The sequence below is a fragment of the Orcinus orca genome, chromosome 2 (genome assembly GCF_937001465.1).
Source record: "Orcinus orca chromosome 2, mOrcOrc1.1, whole genome shotgun sequence".
In the NCBI taxonomy this organism is placed as follows: domain Eukaryota; kingdom Metazoa; phylum Chordata; class Mammalia; order Artiodactyla; family Delphinidae; genus Orcinus; species Orcinus orca.
Genome location: NC_064560.1, coordinates 110,129,745 through 110,149,069, shown reverse-complemented (window position 1 = coordinate 110,149,069; position 19,325 = coordinate 110,129,745). Strand labels below are relative to the sequence as shown.

Sequence of the window (19,325 nt, the reverse complement as noted above, 5' to 3'; positions counted from 1 at the left end):
CCATGACAAAGGAGAAACCTAAGTGCTTCATGAGCCTTTGAGGTCATGTGGTGGAATAGAGGAGGTAGGTAGCCAAGTGCAGAACCCCTTGATCTAACTATCATATGTTACGGGTGTATCTCTCTTTAAGTAAAATGTATTTCTGTACAGTTCCTATAAAATAAGTTTTGAAATGTAACCAGTATTTTGAATATGCTTGTCATTTGAAGGAATATAACTGGGAAATCCTTTTGTAAGGTGAAGAATTTGTTTGTAGTCAAAAATCTGTCCTCATGTTTCCTGTAAGTCTGCATATTAACCATCATTTGATCAGAGAGGGTCATCCCTATCATTGTTTTCACCTACATCATTCTCAAAAACACAAAGCCTTAAAATCTTGAAGGTTGCAATAAATTAGTAAAATGAAATAAAATGAAAATACCAAGGCTGACTTAGAAACATTTCAATTGTTAATGTCGAGTGAAGATGGCTACATCAAAGCTAGACAAACCATAAAAGAAAATTACGGGTCAGCTTTAAAGGATACGAGATTATTTCTGAAAAGTACTTTAAACCACTAGCAAGTGTAAGTGTGCTTTCCAGAAATTTTCTGTGGTCCCAGTTCCTGCACCTCTGGTCAGACTAATAGCCTCAGCAAAGAGGCAGAACAAGGTTTACTCCAGCCTGGTCCAGGGTAAATGGCTGGAGAGGGGAGTGCACACAAAGAATGCTCTGTGGAGACATGGGTGGCACCTCCCCTGTGCACAAGGGGGAGAAACAGAACTTCCTGCTTCCTAATTTGCTTTGCCTTAAAGACACTAATACTTCATATACCCCAGGATTAATATGGGGGCATGGAAACCAAAGGCCGTTAAGAATGGGAAGAGGGGGCTTCCCTGGTGGCACGGTGGTTGAGAGTCTGCCTGCCGATGCAGGGGACACGGGTTTGTGCCCCGGTCCGGGAGGATCCCACATGCTGCGGAGCGGCTGGGCCCGTGAGCCATGGCCGCTGGGCCTGAGCGTCTGGAGCCTGTGCTGTGCAGCGGGAGAGGCCACAGCAGTGAGAGGCCCACGTACCACAAAAAAAAAAAAAAAAAGAATGGGAAGAGATGTTCAAAACTGGCTTATATCCCAGCTTCAAATGAATCTGGTGGTCAAAACCCAGTATAAACACTTGACCAAAATTTGTATGTACAATTTTCAGTGTGGGCCATCTTTCAGAGCAAAACTGGGACCCACAGCTGCCAACAGCAAGCTCCTAATGGGCTTATATCTATTATTTTGCAAATTATCTATGACATTATTTTACTGCCCAGCTGGCTGACTTATATGATAAATCAATGGGTTGGAGACTCTGGAACAAAATGGTGAGTGGTGGGACTGGAAGAATTACCAGCCACATTTGGGCTGCTGGCAGTTCCTGATTTATAAATGGCACCTGCATATACAATAATCATTTTACAATTTTTTTTTTTTTTTTTGCAGGAGAGCTTTTGTTAAGAATACACACATTTACACAACTTATAATTGTAAAGAAAACCAGTGGGAAGAGTTGTGAAAAGCAGGAACCATTCAGGGGAATTGACCCTTGGTCATGCCAGCCTGAAGTCGTCCATGTCATCAGATGGTAGTGCCAAAGGAAGTGGAAAGGAAATCATCTGGTGCTGGATCGCTTTGCATAGAGGGTAAGGGGTGGCTTTAAAGTAATCTGAAGATCTATGGGAGCTGAGGGAGAAGCATGGTACGACTTAGAGGAGGTAAATGAAGGTTGGATAAACCTTAGACACCTTCATCTATTTTAAATCTGCCCTGACCAAGACATCTGGCAGAAAAGGAGTAAGAAACTTTCTTCCTTTCTCCACTTCTGAATCACTTGGCCTTACTCTCAGGACCCAGAAATCACATCACATCAAGACAAATATATGATGGATTAAATATCAATAGGTGTTTGCAGGTCATCCTAGCCTGTCAGCAGGTCTCCCCTAACCGATCACTAACATTGTTGGGGCCAACCAGCAGCTAGGAGCTGTGAGGCCCAATCTAGGTACCAGACATCTCTAAGAGTCCTGGGAATGGATGAGACAGAACACACTAATATGAAAAGACAGCCCTACACAAAGTATTATAAAGTGCAAACGAAGATCACAAAACCAAAAATAAAGTGCAATAATTCTACCAGCACTTACACGACAAAGGCAGTGTTAGAACTGGTGAGATCTGAGAGTCGCAGAATGCGGTAACAGAAGGTAACAGTTTGAATATCATGGTTAAAAGAGATGTATAAGGAAGATACCACATACCACTATCTACACGTGGGGTTTCCTATTGGTTAGATTCACTAATTCCAAATAACCAACTTGCCAACAAACCTTGGATTTGTTTAAAAGTTGGAGACTATACATATTTTCTTGCCACTGGGGATAATTTTGGGGGTCTCTGTGGTTTACCATGGCAGGCAGTAGGGAAGGCAGAAATGTCATTGGGATCACTTTATGTAAGTTGCTAATTATGGGTCTCATAAAGTTCCAAGGAAGGAGGAACAGTGCTTGCCTAGGGGTATGGCAAGCAAACGATGGTCACTGGGAGGAAGCAATGGGCGGAGTCCGGACTGTAGACTCAGCCCAAGTTGGAATCCCAGCTCCCTCACTTATTAACTGCTTAAACAACTGGAGCAAATTATTTATCTAAACTTCCCAAACCTCGGCTTCTTCCCATCTACAGTACTGTTTTGAACCTTAAGTCAGATAATTTCCATAAAATACCTCACACCGAGGAGGTGACCCAGGAATCTTAGTTCCCTTCTTTTGTAAAAAGTTAGCGTGGGTATATTATGTAAAAAGGAAAGAACTTTAAAAATGTCAACTTTCTGATATGTAAATGTGTTAAAAGGATTAATCATTTTAATGCTGTTTGGGGCTCTCTTTGAAGGTTAAAAAAAAAAATCTACCTATTATCTGGCCAGGAAAGGACTTCTGCTAGGCATATCCACTGGAGGTCATGTGTTAATTGGGACAGTTTGGGGAGAAAAAGGAGCTACATGAACTGCACTTGCCATCCTTTCACTGCAGTTCCAAGATCTATGGATAGATTCTGGAAAATCAGGCAATCTGGGCACCACCGACCATTGCTTCTAAGGAAAAGTCCAGATATGTTTCCCTCATGAGTTGTACTTATTCAAATGTCAACGGAGAGACTGCCCTCAGCTTTTATTATGTGTGACTAACTAAAAAGGAATTCAGAATTTCAAGTGCAATTCTGTTTTGGTCTGAAATTCATGGCCTGTGGTGAGGATGTGAAGCTGCGTGTCTTTGAAACTATGGGCCAGAAACAAACATCAAAAGATAGCCTTCACTTTCCTCCGAGGCCTTCTGCCATAGGCTCCTCAGCTTGGCCCTATTAATAAGGGATTAGTTATTTTGATAGTCAACACATGCTTACTGAGTGCCTACTACATGCAAGGAATTGTGCTGAGAACCACCAGGAATATAAGGCTAGCAGTTATTGTTCTCTAAGGAGAATTACAACTTAATTAGGGAGACAAAAACATACAGAAACACAGAATTTCCCTATAAAACCATTTCTAATAAGATATCCTTAGGTTCGGGGGGGAAACTGCTTTCAGGTAAGCTGATCTGGGACAACTTCAAAGATAGAGAACCTGAGTAAGAGTGTGAAAGGAGGCTTGCACTGGGGAACGTGTTCTGAGTGGTGCAACGTGAATGAAGCAATTGCTGTGAATGGCCTGTTTGGGGGTGAGAAGCAGTGACTGTGCTAAGTCAGCAAGGTTGGGAGGGGTCACAGAGTGAAGCTCCTTCTCTAACGGGCTGTCCATTTTTGAACTTGAACTTTATTCTAGAATACTGGACTTTGAAGGAACTCTTAGCAACCATTAAATCCAGCTATTGTCAGATCTATATTTTTGAACAACAGAACCACTTATTTAATTGATATTTTGTAATAGCAAAATATGGATAGCCTAACACCCACCCAGATGTAAGCCTAACACCCACCCAGATAAAAGCAAAATTGCCTGGCGTGTGTGTATGAAGCGGGAGGGGAAGGCAGGAACCCTTTCCACTCAGCCTCCCCCTTTGCCCTGTCCCCCTCTCCAACCCTAGCATCCCTAGAGGGCTTTGCAGCACCTGAAGATTCCATGGGATATAGACTGAAAACCACTAATTTCCAAATCCTAATGGAAAACTACCAGAGGTTTTTGAGCAAGAGAGTTATTTAATCAAAGCACTATTTTAGGAAGATAAATCTGACAAGACGGAATGTAGGGAAGCCAGGAAGCAGGGAGAGCAATTAAAAGATTATTGCAAAATTTCAGATCTAAATTAACATAGGTCCTGGGAAATGACTGAAGGTGGAGGTGAAGAGAGAGAAGAGTCAAAGATGGCTTCAAGGTCTGACGGTCACATAACTGCAAAGTTAATTTTAGACTGAGTTTATCTGTAGGGTCTCCTGGATCATCTCTTTATGGGAGGCAAAAATCCCAAAACAAGACCACAGTTGCCTCTGTTCTTCAAAAGGGTGGTCAACTATTTAACAGACTTCCATAAAAGCACATTTTACCTCAAGTGAGAAATTATATGTCTCCCTTAACAAATTTTGTCTCCCTTAGAATGATGTCTATTATGGAACTGATTTACATAAACTGTGCATGATGTTTATAATGACACCTACCTATGCATCTGGTACCATCGGGAGAGGTGTAAAAACCGGGGGGACATTTGCAAAAGTAACTGCTGACTGTGTTTGTACATTCGCCCCCCTCACAGATTCCAGGAATAGTGCTGCATTCATCAATATCTGGAATGAAAAGAATAGTTTCAGTATTTGTAGAACACAGTATAAAACCGTCCACCATTACAAGAATTCAGAGGTAACACTCATCAAATCATGTTCCCAGAAACAGCAATCTTTAGAGAATAAAAGCTGCCTATAGAATAGTTAATTCAAAGAATGGGTGTTTCTTCTCTCAAGACAGGTTTACCCAAGGAATTTACCAAATTTGAAAGATTAGAGCAAAATGAAATAAATTCTGCCTTTAAAATCTAAAACTACTGTCGTTTCAAGTCCCTACAGCATGCTAATATTCCAAATATTTTGTTTAAAATTTTGTTTTCCCTTTTCGTGTTTTGCGCATCGAGTTAAGCTCCCTTTCTATCCACTGTATATTCTGCATCACTTCCTGCATTTGTTTTTGATCTGATTTTCCACAGATACTGAAATCCTACAGAGGAGACCACGTGGTCTGACTGCTGACCAAGACGTGGCTAACTTGGTATTCTCAGGGGCTCCCAAACTGCCACTACAATGGTTTTCTCTGGGTTCAGAGAGTGAATTGTGGTGGACGCCGAGATGCTTCATCCAAATCCTCTGTCAGGAAATGACTCGTTGTCCCAGATCTGGGAGTGCTGTCAGGAGATGGCCTCCAGCTCTCAGCTCCTTCAGGGACCCCTTGAGCAGCCTGAGCAACCTCACCCGGGGTTACAACCTTCCCAGGCGCCCACATCCACCGACTGATTGTGGAGGAAGGACAATGGTCTGGTCATCTCGCCCCGAAGGGTACAACTCTGAAAACCACTCCAATTCCCCAATTCCCTGTGGGGTCGGCTGAGGTCAGAGTTGTGGTTAGTCCTCAGGGCCTGAGGCCACTGGGTCTCCTTAAGGAAGCAGTCAAAGTCACTTAGACAAATCAGACCATTTCCTTCAAGGAGAGCTTTTCAAGAGCCACAGTCAGACACTGGCAGTTGTCGACAGATGTGGCACCAGTGTGGGGAGAGAAGAAACTGAGAATGTCCTGCTTAGGTTAAAAGTGAACTCAGGGCCCAAGGTATCTACGTGGCCTCTTCCCTAAGACAAGTGGGGCTTTCTGCGCTGACCTAGGGAGAGGGACGGTCTGACCCAAGCCTCCTGGAACCGTTGCAATGGCCAGACTGCCAGTGTGGGTAGTTTAAAAATAAGAACTTTTCTTCTCTAGTTAAAGTACTGCTCTTCACTGGTAAAACAAAATAGAGTCCTAAGTGGACCAAAATAGAGTTCAAGTGTCTTCTGACTCAAGTTCACCCTGTTAGTCAAAAAGACAGCAGTGACACTGTTTCTATGCAGTTTAACCTTTTTAAAAGCAAAACCCCCATTCTTCTAGGCTAGGCTAGAGGCTAACCCAAGCAATATGTCACTGCTTATGTTGGGGTCAGTGCTAACCCAGACAGATCATCCTTGTGAAGTTGTATAAGGGAAAGGTGCATATTCTACTCCGACAGATGTAAACGTCACCGTGGAGTCAGTGAAAGTCAGGCAGAGAAACAGCCAAGGACAGAGCCTAAGGGTCTAGAACTTAATCTAACCACACTCTCAAGGCTCATTTTAAGGCAGTTCTTTAACATCGATCCTTCTGTATTTACCAGCCACACTACTACCTAAAACCAACAAAAAGCCAAACAAGTATAGCAAAGAGCCTAGAGGATCTGACAACCTCATCTAACGGGAGAGGAGGTTATAACCGTAACACAAAGGTATTAACACAAATGCACCTTTCTCAGAAGAAGGTCCCTAAAAATGAATGTCTAAGTCACATGATGCCTATCAAAAATCATGTGAGCAGACAGAGTCTACTGAAAGAAACATTTTTCTACTTGTTTGTATAAATGACTGCTGTCATCCTTTTTAAGGACACTTAGTAGACATCAATATCCAAAGAGGTTATTTAAGTGACAGCATATATCAGAAAAAAAGTTATTTAAAAACAAGAATCTGGGACTTCCCTGGTGGCGCAGTGGTTAAGAATCCGCCTGCCAACGCAGGAGACACGGGGTTGGTGCCCTGGTCCGGGAAGATCCCCCATGCCGCGGAGCAACGAAGCCTGCGAGCCACAACTACTGAAGCCTGTGCACATAGAGCCCGTGCTCCGCAACAAGAGAAGCCACCACAATGAGAAGCACGCACACCACCACGAAGAGTAGCCCCTGCTCGCCGCAACTAGAGAAATCCCGCACGTAACAACAAAGACCCAACACAGCCAAAAATAACTAATTAAAAAAAAATAAAAATAAAAACAAGGATTAACTTGGGCAGGGTGGAGGAAACATCTTCTTTCACATGCTGGCTACGTTAGATTTGGACCCTTTACTGAGGATAAGGAGAAGAAGAAGAATTAATATGTACTGAGTGCCAGGCATTGTCCAAATGCTTTATGGGTGTCAACTCATCTAACCCTCACACTGTAGCTACGATCATAGAACCTGATTTCTATAATTCTGGTGCCTAGGCACAGCTCTTGCATTCCACTGAGGCCTTCAGAAAACTGGCACATGTAAAACCTGAAACAAGAGCAAAGAGGTTCGTGTATAAAGTGATGTTAAATCCAAGTCTTCAACCGCCACAGGCTGGGCAGGAGGAAGGGGCAGGGTTTCCACTTAGGGTGCACACCTTCAAAGGTCAGCAGGTCAGGAAACACAACGTAGAGTGTACGTCCCTACTTGTCACACAGATAAAGCTAAAAGCACCAGGCCAAATTGTTCAATTTGAAGGAACTTATTAAATGGCCCCTTCAATGTCCTCTCCTCAGTGACACACCCTTTCCCTTTCCATGTCTAGGGCCTTTCTAGTTTCCTGAACCACCCTGCTTCTCAGTCCCATCACTTCCTAGCAAGGGAAGTGAGTTCTGATTGCACGAGCAGGCCATGGTGGGAGTCCCTGACAATAAAAGTCTGGAATAAAGCATTTCAATCACAAAATCACTTACACTCTGAAACTCATTCATACTAATCTATTATTTTTCCAGGCTCTTAGCACACTGTGTTTGTCACCTTTTACTAGAATGTCAGGGATCCTACACAGGAGAGAATTTGAGATCAGTGGATTTCTCAGCGTTTCTGTAAGTCAGTCTGTATCAAATGCCACTGTCAAAGTAAATCCGTTTGAGGAGCCTGGTGGGGAGTAGAACTTGGCTGGGAAGAGCTACTTTTGTGCTCTGAACACTTCCCCCTGTTTCCTTGGGGCAGGACAGAGCTGCTGGCAGTAGCTATGCCCATGGCCTCACTGGCTTCTTGCTGTGGACCTAAGAAGATACACAAATGGTAGGTCCCTTCCCTCCTGATTTGCTGCCCTGTCCTTTGCTCTTCTTCTTCCTTCTTGTCCCTCTGTCTCATCTGCTCTCTCCAGGCATTCTTCCGATCCCTTGGCCTCTTCCCTAACCTGGGGCTCCTCTAGCGGGAGGGGAGGAAGGACTGTGGAGGGCCGATGGGATAGAGCTGGGTCCCAGTTCTGGGACAGGCATCCCTGGGACACCCAGCTCTCCAGGAGCTCCATCCAAGATCATGGATGTTGACATAACTGAGAGACGGGGGAAACCAGTTAACCTGACTGTCTAGATCGCTAACAAAGTGAGAAAAAAATCAACTGAAAATTGTGGCAGCTGTTAAAAAGCAATACGTGATACTAATAATTATAAATGCCACCGAGCCTGTGAGACTACTATTATTGCTTTATTAGACACCTGAAATCCAATGTAAAATATGTGACTAAAAAACAAACAAGTTGATACTTCAAGTCAGGTTGAAAAAAAATCAGCCTTATTACCAGTTTATAGTCACACCACGCATGCCAGTTTGCATGGTTTCTTATTCATGTAGCCCCAGCTGTCCGATCCCGACTGAGAAACAGTGAGAAATGTGGAGATGGAGGCCTGATTGCAGAACTGGAAAGAACTCCCAGATATAATCGTGTTCAATCTCCTCATTTGAAAGTTGATGTAACTCAGAGCTGGTAACTGACTTATCCAAGATCACACAGAGGATGAGGGACATTGCCAGGGTTCGGCCCAGGTCTACCTGATTCCCAGGGCTCTTGTGCCTATACCACAGAGATTTTGTTCAGCAGTTGGATAGGAGCCGGTGACCTTGAACAGTGAATCAGGGCCTGCACCAAACCTGCAGAGGTTGGAGCCCCAAGATAGCAATGGGTTAAGTAGCCCCAGGAATTCTCCTTGGTGTCTGGCAGGATAAGAGTCCCTGATAGCAAGTAGCCATCAGATAAATAGGCCATTATTTTAGAAAAGGGAAGTCTTAAAGTTTTTTGGCTTCCATAGGAGGGAGAGATTAGATTTAAGAGTTACATTTGTAAAAAGTCCTTTGCATCACACAGTATTGTAATTGCCAAAGGCTGGGCTGGTGTTAATCTAAATCCCAAAATATTAGTGGTTAATTAGGAATCCAAGGGACTTCTTCCAGAAATAAAACTTAATCCTTTAATTACACGTTTTATTTGTTAATTTCCTTCCACAGTAACCTACGCAAATATGGACTTGGTTTCCAAAAAGAAAAGGCTCGTGTGTTCTTCCAGGGGGCACACTCCAGAGTCACTGGGAAAATCAACAACGAAGGCGGGCGTGAACTCTGCTTCCCTTTTTCTCAAGTCACAACTATAAATCTCAATCTTTTTCTTCTTAAATTTATGAAAATTTAATAATTTTTATTTAATCGCTTCAGCTCGCTAATTTACATTTCAAAGGTGCCTAAATTGCATGTGTTTATATAAAACTAGGTACATGATATTTTCAAAAAGTTTTGGGAAAAGGGGGACATTTTAAGAAATAAGGGAGAATTCTGCAAAAGGAAGATCTCACACAAAGCTGCTTTCACCATCACTGACGGCGCGAAGGTAAGCATCTTGTAAATTGGCTGAAACCAATTTTTGATTGAATTTTAAAAAATTATGCTGGGCTTCCAGGTACCCAGTTCCTTCCTCTCCAAGTCAAGAGGAAGATACATTTAAAAGGCCATTCAATGAATTGGGAGATTGGGATTGACATATATACACTGCTATGTATAAAATAGACAACTAATAAGAACCTACTGTATAGCACAGGGAACTCTACTCAAGGCTCTGTGGTGACCTAAATGAGAAGGAAATCTAAAAAAGAGGGGATATATGTATATGTATAGCTGATTCACTTTGCTGTACAGCAGAAACTAACACAACACTGTAAAGCAACTATACTCTAATAAAAATTTCAAAACAATTGTGAATCACCAAACAAAATAGTCTATTTCAAGTTAAAAATAAAGCCGCTCAAAGTAATGGCAAGGGTGCCAGAACCACTTTCACAAGGGCACAGAACCCCACCGTGGCCTGACCATCTTCCTAGGGCATATATGGGCTCTTGATCTTCTCTGTGGTGGGGGTCAGATTTTCTGGAATTCCTTCTATTGACCGCCTGGAGATCACCCCAGGCCCAAAGTCATGCCATTCCCATGGTGCGGTGGTGGAACTGGAGAAGGGCCAGGAAGTCGAAGGAGGGGACCCACTCACCAAGCATTCTCAGGGGACTTTCCGACTGCTTTCCTACCAGAGTAAGGCAGGGCAACAATGCCCAAACCAGTCTCCAGGCCAGAATAAATGCAGTACTATAACAAGACATTCTCTTCCAATATCAATTTTGCATAGAAAAATTAAAGGGAAGGGGAAAAACCCATCATCTGAATTTAATATAACAGGAGATGGGAAAGAGAAAAAAAAAAAGAGGTCTAGCCAAAAGTATTCTGTTTTTATCTTGCTACTGACTTCAATATGTAGCCGGAAAAAAAAAAAATTGTGGAAAAGGATTAAGTAATTTTCAGCCTGAATTTCTGGTCCATTGGTCACACTACTATAATAGCTTTCTTAGCACTAATAAAAGGATTTTGAATCACTTTTCTTTCAGTCCGAGCATTAATTCTGTGCCTCTTCTATCTAGTTCACAACGAGAGAAGGTGAGAAATCCTGACTGATGTTAATTGACTGGTCTGAGTGAAAGAAAGTGTCACAGGAAAACAACTCTAGTTGAAACTAGAAGCTATCATAATTCCAGAAAACACAACACAGACTGGACAAGCCATAGGAAGTATATTGCCCTAAATCTTGAAGCTGACTACATCTCTTGAAACTGAATACAGTAAGCTGAGAAAGCCTAAAAATGACCCATTGTTGATGTGAATTTTACATGCAATAAACCTTAAGAGCTCATTAATGTCATAAAAGATATATATGATAATACCTGGAAATCTATACCATAATATTTTAAATATTTCAAAATATAGAGTTATTAAAGTAGAGGTAATGGCTTGCATCCAGGAAAGCAGACAATATAATATGGTACAACAAGCACCAGAGTGTGAATCAAAAGAAGTAAATTTTATGTCGTATGATATTGCTTACATGTGGAACCTAAAAAAGGATACAAATGAGCTTATTTACAAAATGGAAATAGAGTCACAGATGCAGAAAACAAATATGGTTACCAAGGGGGAAGGGGGGAGGGATAAATTGGGAGATTGGGATTGACATATACGTACTACTATATATAAAATAGATAACTAATAGGGACCTACTGTATAGCACAGGGAACTCCACTCAATACTCTGTAATGACCTATACGGGAAAAGAATCTAAAAGAGTGGATATATGTATATGTATAACTGATTCACTTTGCTGTACAGCATAAACTAACACAATATTGTAAATCAACTATACTCCAATAAAAATTAATTTAAAAAAAAGAAGTAAATTTTAGCACTGTCTGATGACCTCGGTCAGGGTGCTTAACACACCCAAGACAGTTCCTTAATATATAACGTAAAAGGGTGAAACCAGGGAAGTTCTTTGCCCTTTCAGTATCAACATTCTCTACTTCTAACTTAATCCACAGTATAACTTCTAAATTACATTGGCCTATAGAGAGTCAATTTTATTGTTCATTGAAACTTAAGAAGCCCTACATCTTTGGAAAGAACTTAAGTATTTTTCACAGCTACCTCAACTGTTTATAACATGTTCAAGAACATATCATTATAAATTATAGGATGATTAATAACTTAAAAACAACTCTAACCCACAAAGATAATTTTAACACAGTTACTCAGTTTCAGGGCAAGTAGATGTTAAACTTCTTAAATGTAATTCAGATTTAAAGCTGCCTTTTGCATGTATGATATACCCTGGAGGTCAACAAAGAAGATTAATGAGCCAATTCCTGACAAATGACTTAGAATGTATTCCTCAGTGCTAGGGTTTAGGAATATAGATACAACAGCAACTGCTTTCGACAAAAGTGCTTGCATCTAAATGAAATCTTATATCACCCCAAAGACAATGAGTTGAGAATGAAGGAAAAAGTTTCCTCTGCTAAGCTTGATGAGAGATGTTGCCTTAAGAATGCTGTTACATTATTTTCAGACATTACATATATAAGGTACATGAACTCACTAAAGAAAAGAATTCAATGCTGCCTAGTTACTTCCTGGATGTTTCCCTCTCATGAAACCAATATTTATTACACTTGGAAGCCAGGGCTCTTTTTGGCAAATAGCAGAAGTGGTGAATAGGAACACATTCTCTGTACACACATTTTTAGAAGCTCAATCTATAAACTAAATGCAAATATATAAATTTACCTCAAGTTATTTTTCTGTTTGATTAAGCATTAAAAGGTTTCCATTTGATAGGCAGAAAAGGAAATCCTAAACTTGTACTAGGAGCATAAATATAAGGGTTAACAGATCTCTCCAAAGGAAAAAAAAAATTGAACATACATTTTGACTAGAAAAACAACAGAAGATATGTCATTCTGAATGATATGTAATGATCAAATTTAAATTCGTGTCTCTAGAACTATACAAAAACATGTATCTTGAACATCTTAACCCAAATATTGGTTCAAAAATATTTCATGTTTTAATATTTAATTTGATTCAGATGGATCTCCTATTTTGGGTCTATAAAAATGGAAAAAGCTGCAGGCTTTTTCTGGTTCAATAGCAGAAAGGCATATTATTCCCGGTAAGGATATTATACGTACACATTCACAGGAATGACAAAGACAGAAGGATTTAGGAACAATTTGCAAAAAAGCTTGTCACTGATTTGGGTTTTGCCCGCCCCTCCACCCCTGAACTGCAAAGCATGATATTTCTTACCTTCACATTTTTGTGACACTTCATTAAATTTGTGTCCAGCAGGGCATTTGCACTCAAAAGACCCAACAGTATTAATGCAATTTCCTCCTTGACAGAGCCCAGGGATGGCCTGGCATTCATCCACATCTGTTAGATTTTAGAAGCAAGGGATGGGGCAGGGGGTGGGGGAGGAGAGATTAATATGAAATTCATTGCAGAAGAAAACATGATAGTTTGCCCACAATTATATTATCACATTTATATCAATGAGCAATTTGTCCATCACAATATTTGGAACATGATGAGAGACACTGTTTCTCACAATTACATAATGCGAAATAAACTGAGTAACATAACTTGGTCAATAGTGTTCTATTGGAAGTCACAAGTATTCTTTATTTTCCTACCTTCCATCTTCCCTCATGCAGAGGAGAATGTTGGTACTAACTTTTGTGAGTTTTATTACGCATGCTGCAAAGTACAAGGATACTATGATAAAATGATTGACAGTAATAACTAGAGGTATTCAAGAAATGCTTACAATCAAAACGTAACACATTTCTATAATAACACTGTCTTTAAGAGTTGTATGGAGTGATTCAGTTCAAACAGAATTTATTTGAATGAGATCACTCAGACTACACGAGACAGCTAATGCTTTTACACAAATGAGATGGAAAATGTTCAACATAGATTCTGGAGAATTGTCTTGCACGATAAAAATTAAACAACACAGGAAATTAGGCCAAGAAGTGAGAGCAGAGCAGCCGCCAGAGGGAACATTTTTAAAGGTAAGTCGGATCCTGTTCCAGCTCAGCTTAACACTTAAGGCCATGCTAAGTCCTAGAGGAGTCTACCTGACCCCTCTACTCTCTGAACTCATCTCCTATCCTCCGCCCTCTCTCACTCCTCTCCATCCACAATAGTTTCCTTGCCATTCCTCAAATACAACAAGGTCGCTCCTGCCTCAGGGTTTTGCAGTGATGGCCCCCTGCCTGGACTACTCTTTGTAGAGCTCATGGTTCACCCTGTCCTACCCGTCAGATCTCTGCTCCACTGCAGCAGGGGACCCTCCCAATGCCAGTCTAATAGCAACGCCCCCCTCGCCCCCCATCACTCACCACCCTTCTTTACTCTGCTCATTTTGCCCCATAGGACCAATCACTAGCTGACCTAATAAATATCTGTTTGCTTTGCTTTGTTCTATAAATCAAATGTTTTCAATACACGATTCCAGGGAGCAGGTTCTTTGTCTGTTTTGTTCACTGCTGAATCCCCAGCACCTAGGAAATAACTATGGTCCTACCTGGAACCCCAAATATTAACCTTCCAGGAACAAAAGTAATCATTCCAGGCTCATTAGGAAGATGTATATAAAAGTACGTGTACTCTCTCCATCTCTTCATCCATAACACACAAAATTCTGGTTTAATAAGAAACCCCAGGGAGGCAGTCTAACTTGTCTTCCTCTGGGTGTTTTTTAGAAATCGTACCCTTTCGTTTTACTCGTCATTGTGTGAAGTGAGAGAGCAATTGCCAACTGTAAAATCTCTAATAATCTGTGTTTTTGAAACAAGTTGCCATGCAGGAAAAGGGGTACTAATTTAACAACAAAAAGTATCACTTTTGATACTTTGGTACAAAAGTATCACTTACTGTTTTACATAAAATGTCCTGGCTCACAGATGAACGACAATATGAGTATAATTAGATTATGTTTTACAGCTGATCTCTATTTTGTCTTACACCAGAATTTTCCATTCTTGCTATGTTGAATATGTTTATTAAAATGTTATTTGAAATTACAATTGGACATAGAAGCAAAACTAGACAGTCTTGTTGATCATGATTTTTGGCCAGCAGGAAATATACATGAGGGCACTTCTCCACTGGTCATACATTCCAAGGCTGAAGACAGACTAAGTTCCTTTTTGAACCCATTGCTCACAGCCCCTCACATGTGGCCGAAAGACTAAAAACACCAGCAAGGAGAGAGCACCCCAAGCTGATAACAGACCTTCTCTGAAAAAAACCAACCAAACATGAAGAATTTCATTCTCACAGTGGCAATATAACTGCCACTTTGATTCCATGGGTTTTCACAAATTTTCTTCATATAAAAAAACTCTTTTTTCCATTGGATGTTGAAGAAGAGTCAGGAAGGAACAGGAAGAAAATGCTGGAAAAGTCCAGGTTGTATGAAATGAATATCAAAGCTAAAGAGAAGCAGCTCTTCCCTCTCTCCCTCTTCATCTCTTCCCCTGAATTCTCTCAGCACCTCAGCCTCTGACTAGGACTCACAGGCGGCAGTGGAGTACCCAAAATCTGGCTTTCTGGTCACTCTCTGTGAGTTCATGGGTATTAGCTGACTTCAAAACATCATGGCTAAGAATTTTTTCAGAACTCCTTGAGACCTTCCAAGGATGAGAAAAATAAGAAGGCACCAAAGAAAAAAGGGGACAAAACTTACTCTTGATTTTATGAAATTGTACCGTTTAGCCTTTTGTAATTCTAGGATTTCAAAGTGACTTCTTGCTGCTCCTAACGTTCAGAAAGATACATTCAAGGGCATACAAAAGAGCTGCATGTTGTACATAGAAGCCAGGGACCAGGATCAACCAGTGTTTATCAGATATGAAATTTATTGAAGTATAATTTAATGGAGATCCACAGAACTGGGTGATTAAGCTCAAGTTCTGCTTTATTGCATATTATCCTTAGAATTAACATACACAACAAAATCAAACTAGTATCTATTTGCCTCAGAAAAGCATACCTTGAATTTTCTCTAAACACTGCAACTTGCTAAAAAAGCACTGAAGATGTCTAAAGGAAACAGATACAGCCTGGGAGTTTTCAGTCCCATCAGTTTAGTGTGGAGCTGCCTCTGTTCACTTCCTCCTATTTCCTGCCAGACATCCAGACAATAAAAGAATTTGTACAGCTGGAAGGACAGGAGTAAAAGCCAAAAACAGAGTAAGGGCTTCCATGGGAGGCAGGAGAAGAAGCAAGCAGGCAACATCTGGGGATATTTAAAACTGTGAAACAAATCCTAATTTATTTCTGACTTGTAAAAAAAAAAAAAACAGAAAAAACTCCATAATGTAGCATGTAAAATGGAGAGAGGAACAATTTTCCTCAGGTCAACTAAGTACAATCCATGAGACAGAGGAACTCCAGCAATTTCAAATGAAGGGGGAAAAAATTAAGAAAAACAAACTACCTTATTCACAAATTTTGCTTTGTGTTTGTACACAGCATTGCTCTAACATACAGCATTGCTCTAAACAGAATCATACCACCCCCGGGAAACACGTCTGGGGACAGAGGGGGAAACCACTGGCAAGGAAAAATCCAGGGGGACCAGCTGCTGTCTCCGGAGCCACGCTCCTAACGCCTAAGTTGGATATCATGCCGTCAGCGAAATCGTGAAGCTATGCCTCTGACACTGCTTTTCCATTCTCTCCAACTTCACTGGAGAATGGCTCTCCAGAGCAAATAAGATGAATCCATTAATAACTCCATCGGCCCGGGGTTTACCTTGACAAGCTCCTGTGCGGATATTTGGAATGAAGCCACGCCGACAGGGGTGGGGCTGGGCTGGGCACATCTCACAGGGGTGGCCCCAGGCGCGGCCGACCGTGGCACAGCAGAGTGTTTTTGTACAGACAATCCCGCTGAGCTGTCCCTGGCACATCTGGTTGCTGATCACAGTAAAACACGGGCCTGTCCTGTAATCTGAAAATAAAGAAGGAGAATTCCATGAAAGTCCAGAAAAGCAGGAACTATCATGCAGAAGAACAGCTGGGCCTGTCTTCCTGGACTCCAAGCTGCGAAATGGTCTTCAGGAATAGAACCGCACATCACCGACTCCGTGTGGAGCCTTGGGCAGACCCTTCCGCCTCTGAGCCCCATTTACCTCACCTACGAAATGAGGATAAAAACACTAGTTCCTATCCACTTTGAAGATACTGTTGTCAGGATCAGATGAGCTAATGGAAAATACTTTACAACCGTGACATGCTATCCAAACATGACATAATCATATTATTTACACATTCATTCACTTAAGAAACTGTATCAGTGACTATTATGAATCAGCCCCTATGCTTGATATAGGTGCTTCAGTGATTCAAAGATCCCAAATCCCTGCCCTCATAGAGTTTACAGTCCATTATTATTTAGGTTGGAGAAAGCAAAGAATTTCAAAACTTGCAACGAGGCAAGTCATAGCACCTTCTTCTCTGCAGTTTCTTGAAAAAGGGAAATGGTTACTTGTTTCTTTTGGATTGGGTCCACCTTATTTCAAATACGACAAACCAAGCAAACCAAAAACAAACAAACCAACCCCATTCAAAACAAAAAACCACAAGCAGAAATGTTAGATATGCAAAAGACATCAGGTATTTAAAGAGTGAGGGCACTGATCTGAAATCACTGTATCCCTTGGGCAAAAGGATCATCTTCAAGCAAACAGGGATAAGCTAAGACCACAGGAGAGGTTCCATTTCCAAGTAGTCTCACCAGTACAAAATCTGTCTCCTTTTTTTTTTTTTTTTTTGTAAAGGGAGAAAGTCAATCTGGATTCGGCAGCCAGCAAACCAGAAAGATTAAGATGTAGTGAGGACCAAAGCCAAGCTGTCCCCAGCCTCCCCGTGGGAGAAATCTGGGCCATAATAACCCTTTCTGTTCTACAGCGGCCTTGGCTGATAAGGGAGGCTGGGCCGTGGCAAGACTCAGCGGGCTCCTATCCACCACCAGCACCGCACGCTTCCTCGTGTCATTTCTGGAAGTGCACAGATAGAGTGCTTCCTATGAGTCTAGGGATGGACTAAATGACCCCGGTAAGTTCCTTTCACCACTGAATTCTACAGGTTTATGAAAATCACTGGGTGTGCTAATGAAACCACCAGGCTATACTTTCATTTTGATGTTCTTCTTTCTTTCTCCAAGTACCTCACGAGTCATGATATGCAATTCGCTAAGGACAACTCTTTATCACAGCACCCACAAGGGTGAACAGGCTGAACCATGACAACATTTGGGCAATAGCTGACTCTTCCCAGCTTGTGTCCCACTATCCTGTGTATCCCCTCCTCCTGTCTCTCTGTTGCAATTACGATCCCATTTGCTCCCCATCACTAAATGTTCTTCCGCACGCCCCCTTCTTCCTTGCTGGAATGAGTCAGCCACCTGTGGTCAATGGCACTGCCCTAATGCCTATGCTGGAAGATGAGCCTTACAAGAAATTCCAAAGACAAAGCTTCACCCAGTCAAGCACAGCAAGAGGATTAGGCCCAAATTACGGCAGCACTTGAGATATGGACACAATGGTCCAAACATGAAGTCCTCGTCTCCACATCTCCCTCTCTCCTTGCCAGTGCTTACCAAAGTGTGCTATGATGGGATGCAAGACGACCTTAGATTGTCTTCTTTTAATAGTCATGCATTAATTTCAATTTGAATTATTATTAAAAAGTACAAACCTGACAGACTCATAATTTCATAGATATGTTTGCTATGATGAGAATGAATAAAAAAAACCTTTTAATTCAATTTAAAGAAAAATAGGACCTCCCTGGTGGCGCAGTGGTTGAGAGTCCGCCTGCTGATGCAGGGGACATGGGCTCGTGCCCCAGTCTGGGAAGATCCCACATGCCGTGGAGCGGCTGGGCCCGTGAGCCATGGCCACTGAGCCTGCGCGTCCGGAGCCTGTGCTCCGCGACGAGAGAGGCCACAACAGGGAGAGGCCCGCGTACCGCAAAAAAAACAAAAATATTAAGTAAATACTAGTACAGAATATGCAAATAGGCCAAAAATTGTGTAACTGGTACAGAAACACAAACAGCATTATCTTTCCAGAAAACCAACCTTAGACCTTTGCTCTCCTGGTGTCTCTACATTCTCTGGCCCAACTTTCCAGCCCTATCTCCTGATACTTCTTTAGTTTATTATTGTCTTTTTATTTTGTTTCTGCATTTTTTTTTACGCTGATTGCATTTTACTTTTATATTATCAAATTCTAAGTGTATTTTAATATTCTTCATAATATGCCAGATCTATTCAAAATCTGCTATCGTCTTCCATAGTTACTGTATTCAAACAAGAATACAAAAATTAAATGCTTGAGCTGTTGAGTAAAATCTCTGCCCTCATTTCAGTCTGTCGATAAAGAAAAAGTCACTCGGCACCATGGTGGTGTGCAACCAAGTCGCTCCTAAACACAGCAACTGCCTGAACAAAGTCAAATGCTGTAGCCATCATTCTTCTTTGGCTCAGTTCTTCCAAATAGTACTTAGGAGCATTTATTAAATACTTCTCTGATAGATGGTTTCTTTCATATTATAATTTTTTTAACATCTTTATCGGAGTAGAATTGCTTTACAATGGTGTGTTAGTTTCTGCTTT

The 19,325-nt window shown here is 41.4% G+C and overlaps 1 protein-coding gene across 1 annotated transcript in view; it reads right to left on the bottom strand.

Moving 5' to 3' along the window:
* FBN1 (fibrillin 1) overlaps positions 1–19,325 on the bottom strand; it is a 254,971-nt gene that overhangs the window by 123,279 nt on the left and 112,367 nt on the right. Inside the window, exons 7-9 of the mRNA XM_004281306.3 lie at positions 16,458–16,655; positions 12,939–13,064; positions 4,666–4,791 (exon numbers count right to left, since the gene is read on the bottom strand). Of these exons, the coding sequence (XP_004281354.1) occupies positions 4,666–4,791; positions 12,939–13,064; positions 16,458–16,655 (450 nt within the window). The remainder of the gene's footprint in view (positions 1–4,665; positions 4,792–12,938; positions 13,065–16,457; positions 16,656–19,325) is intronic.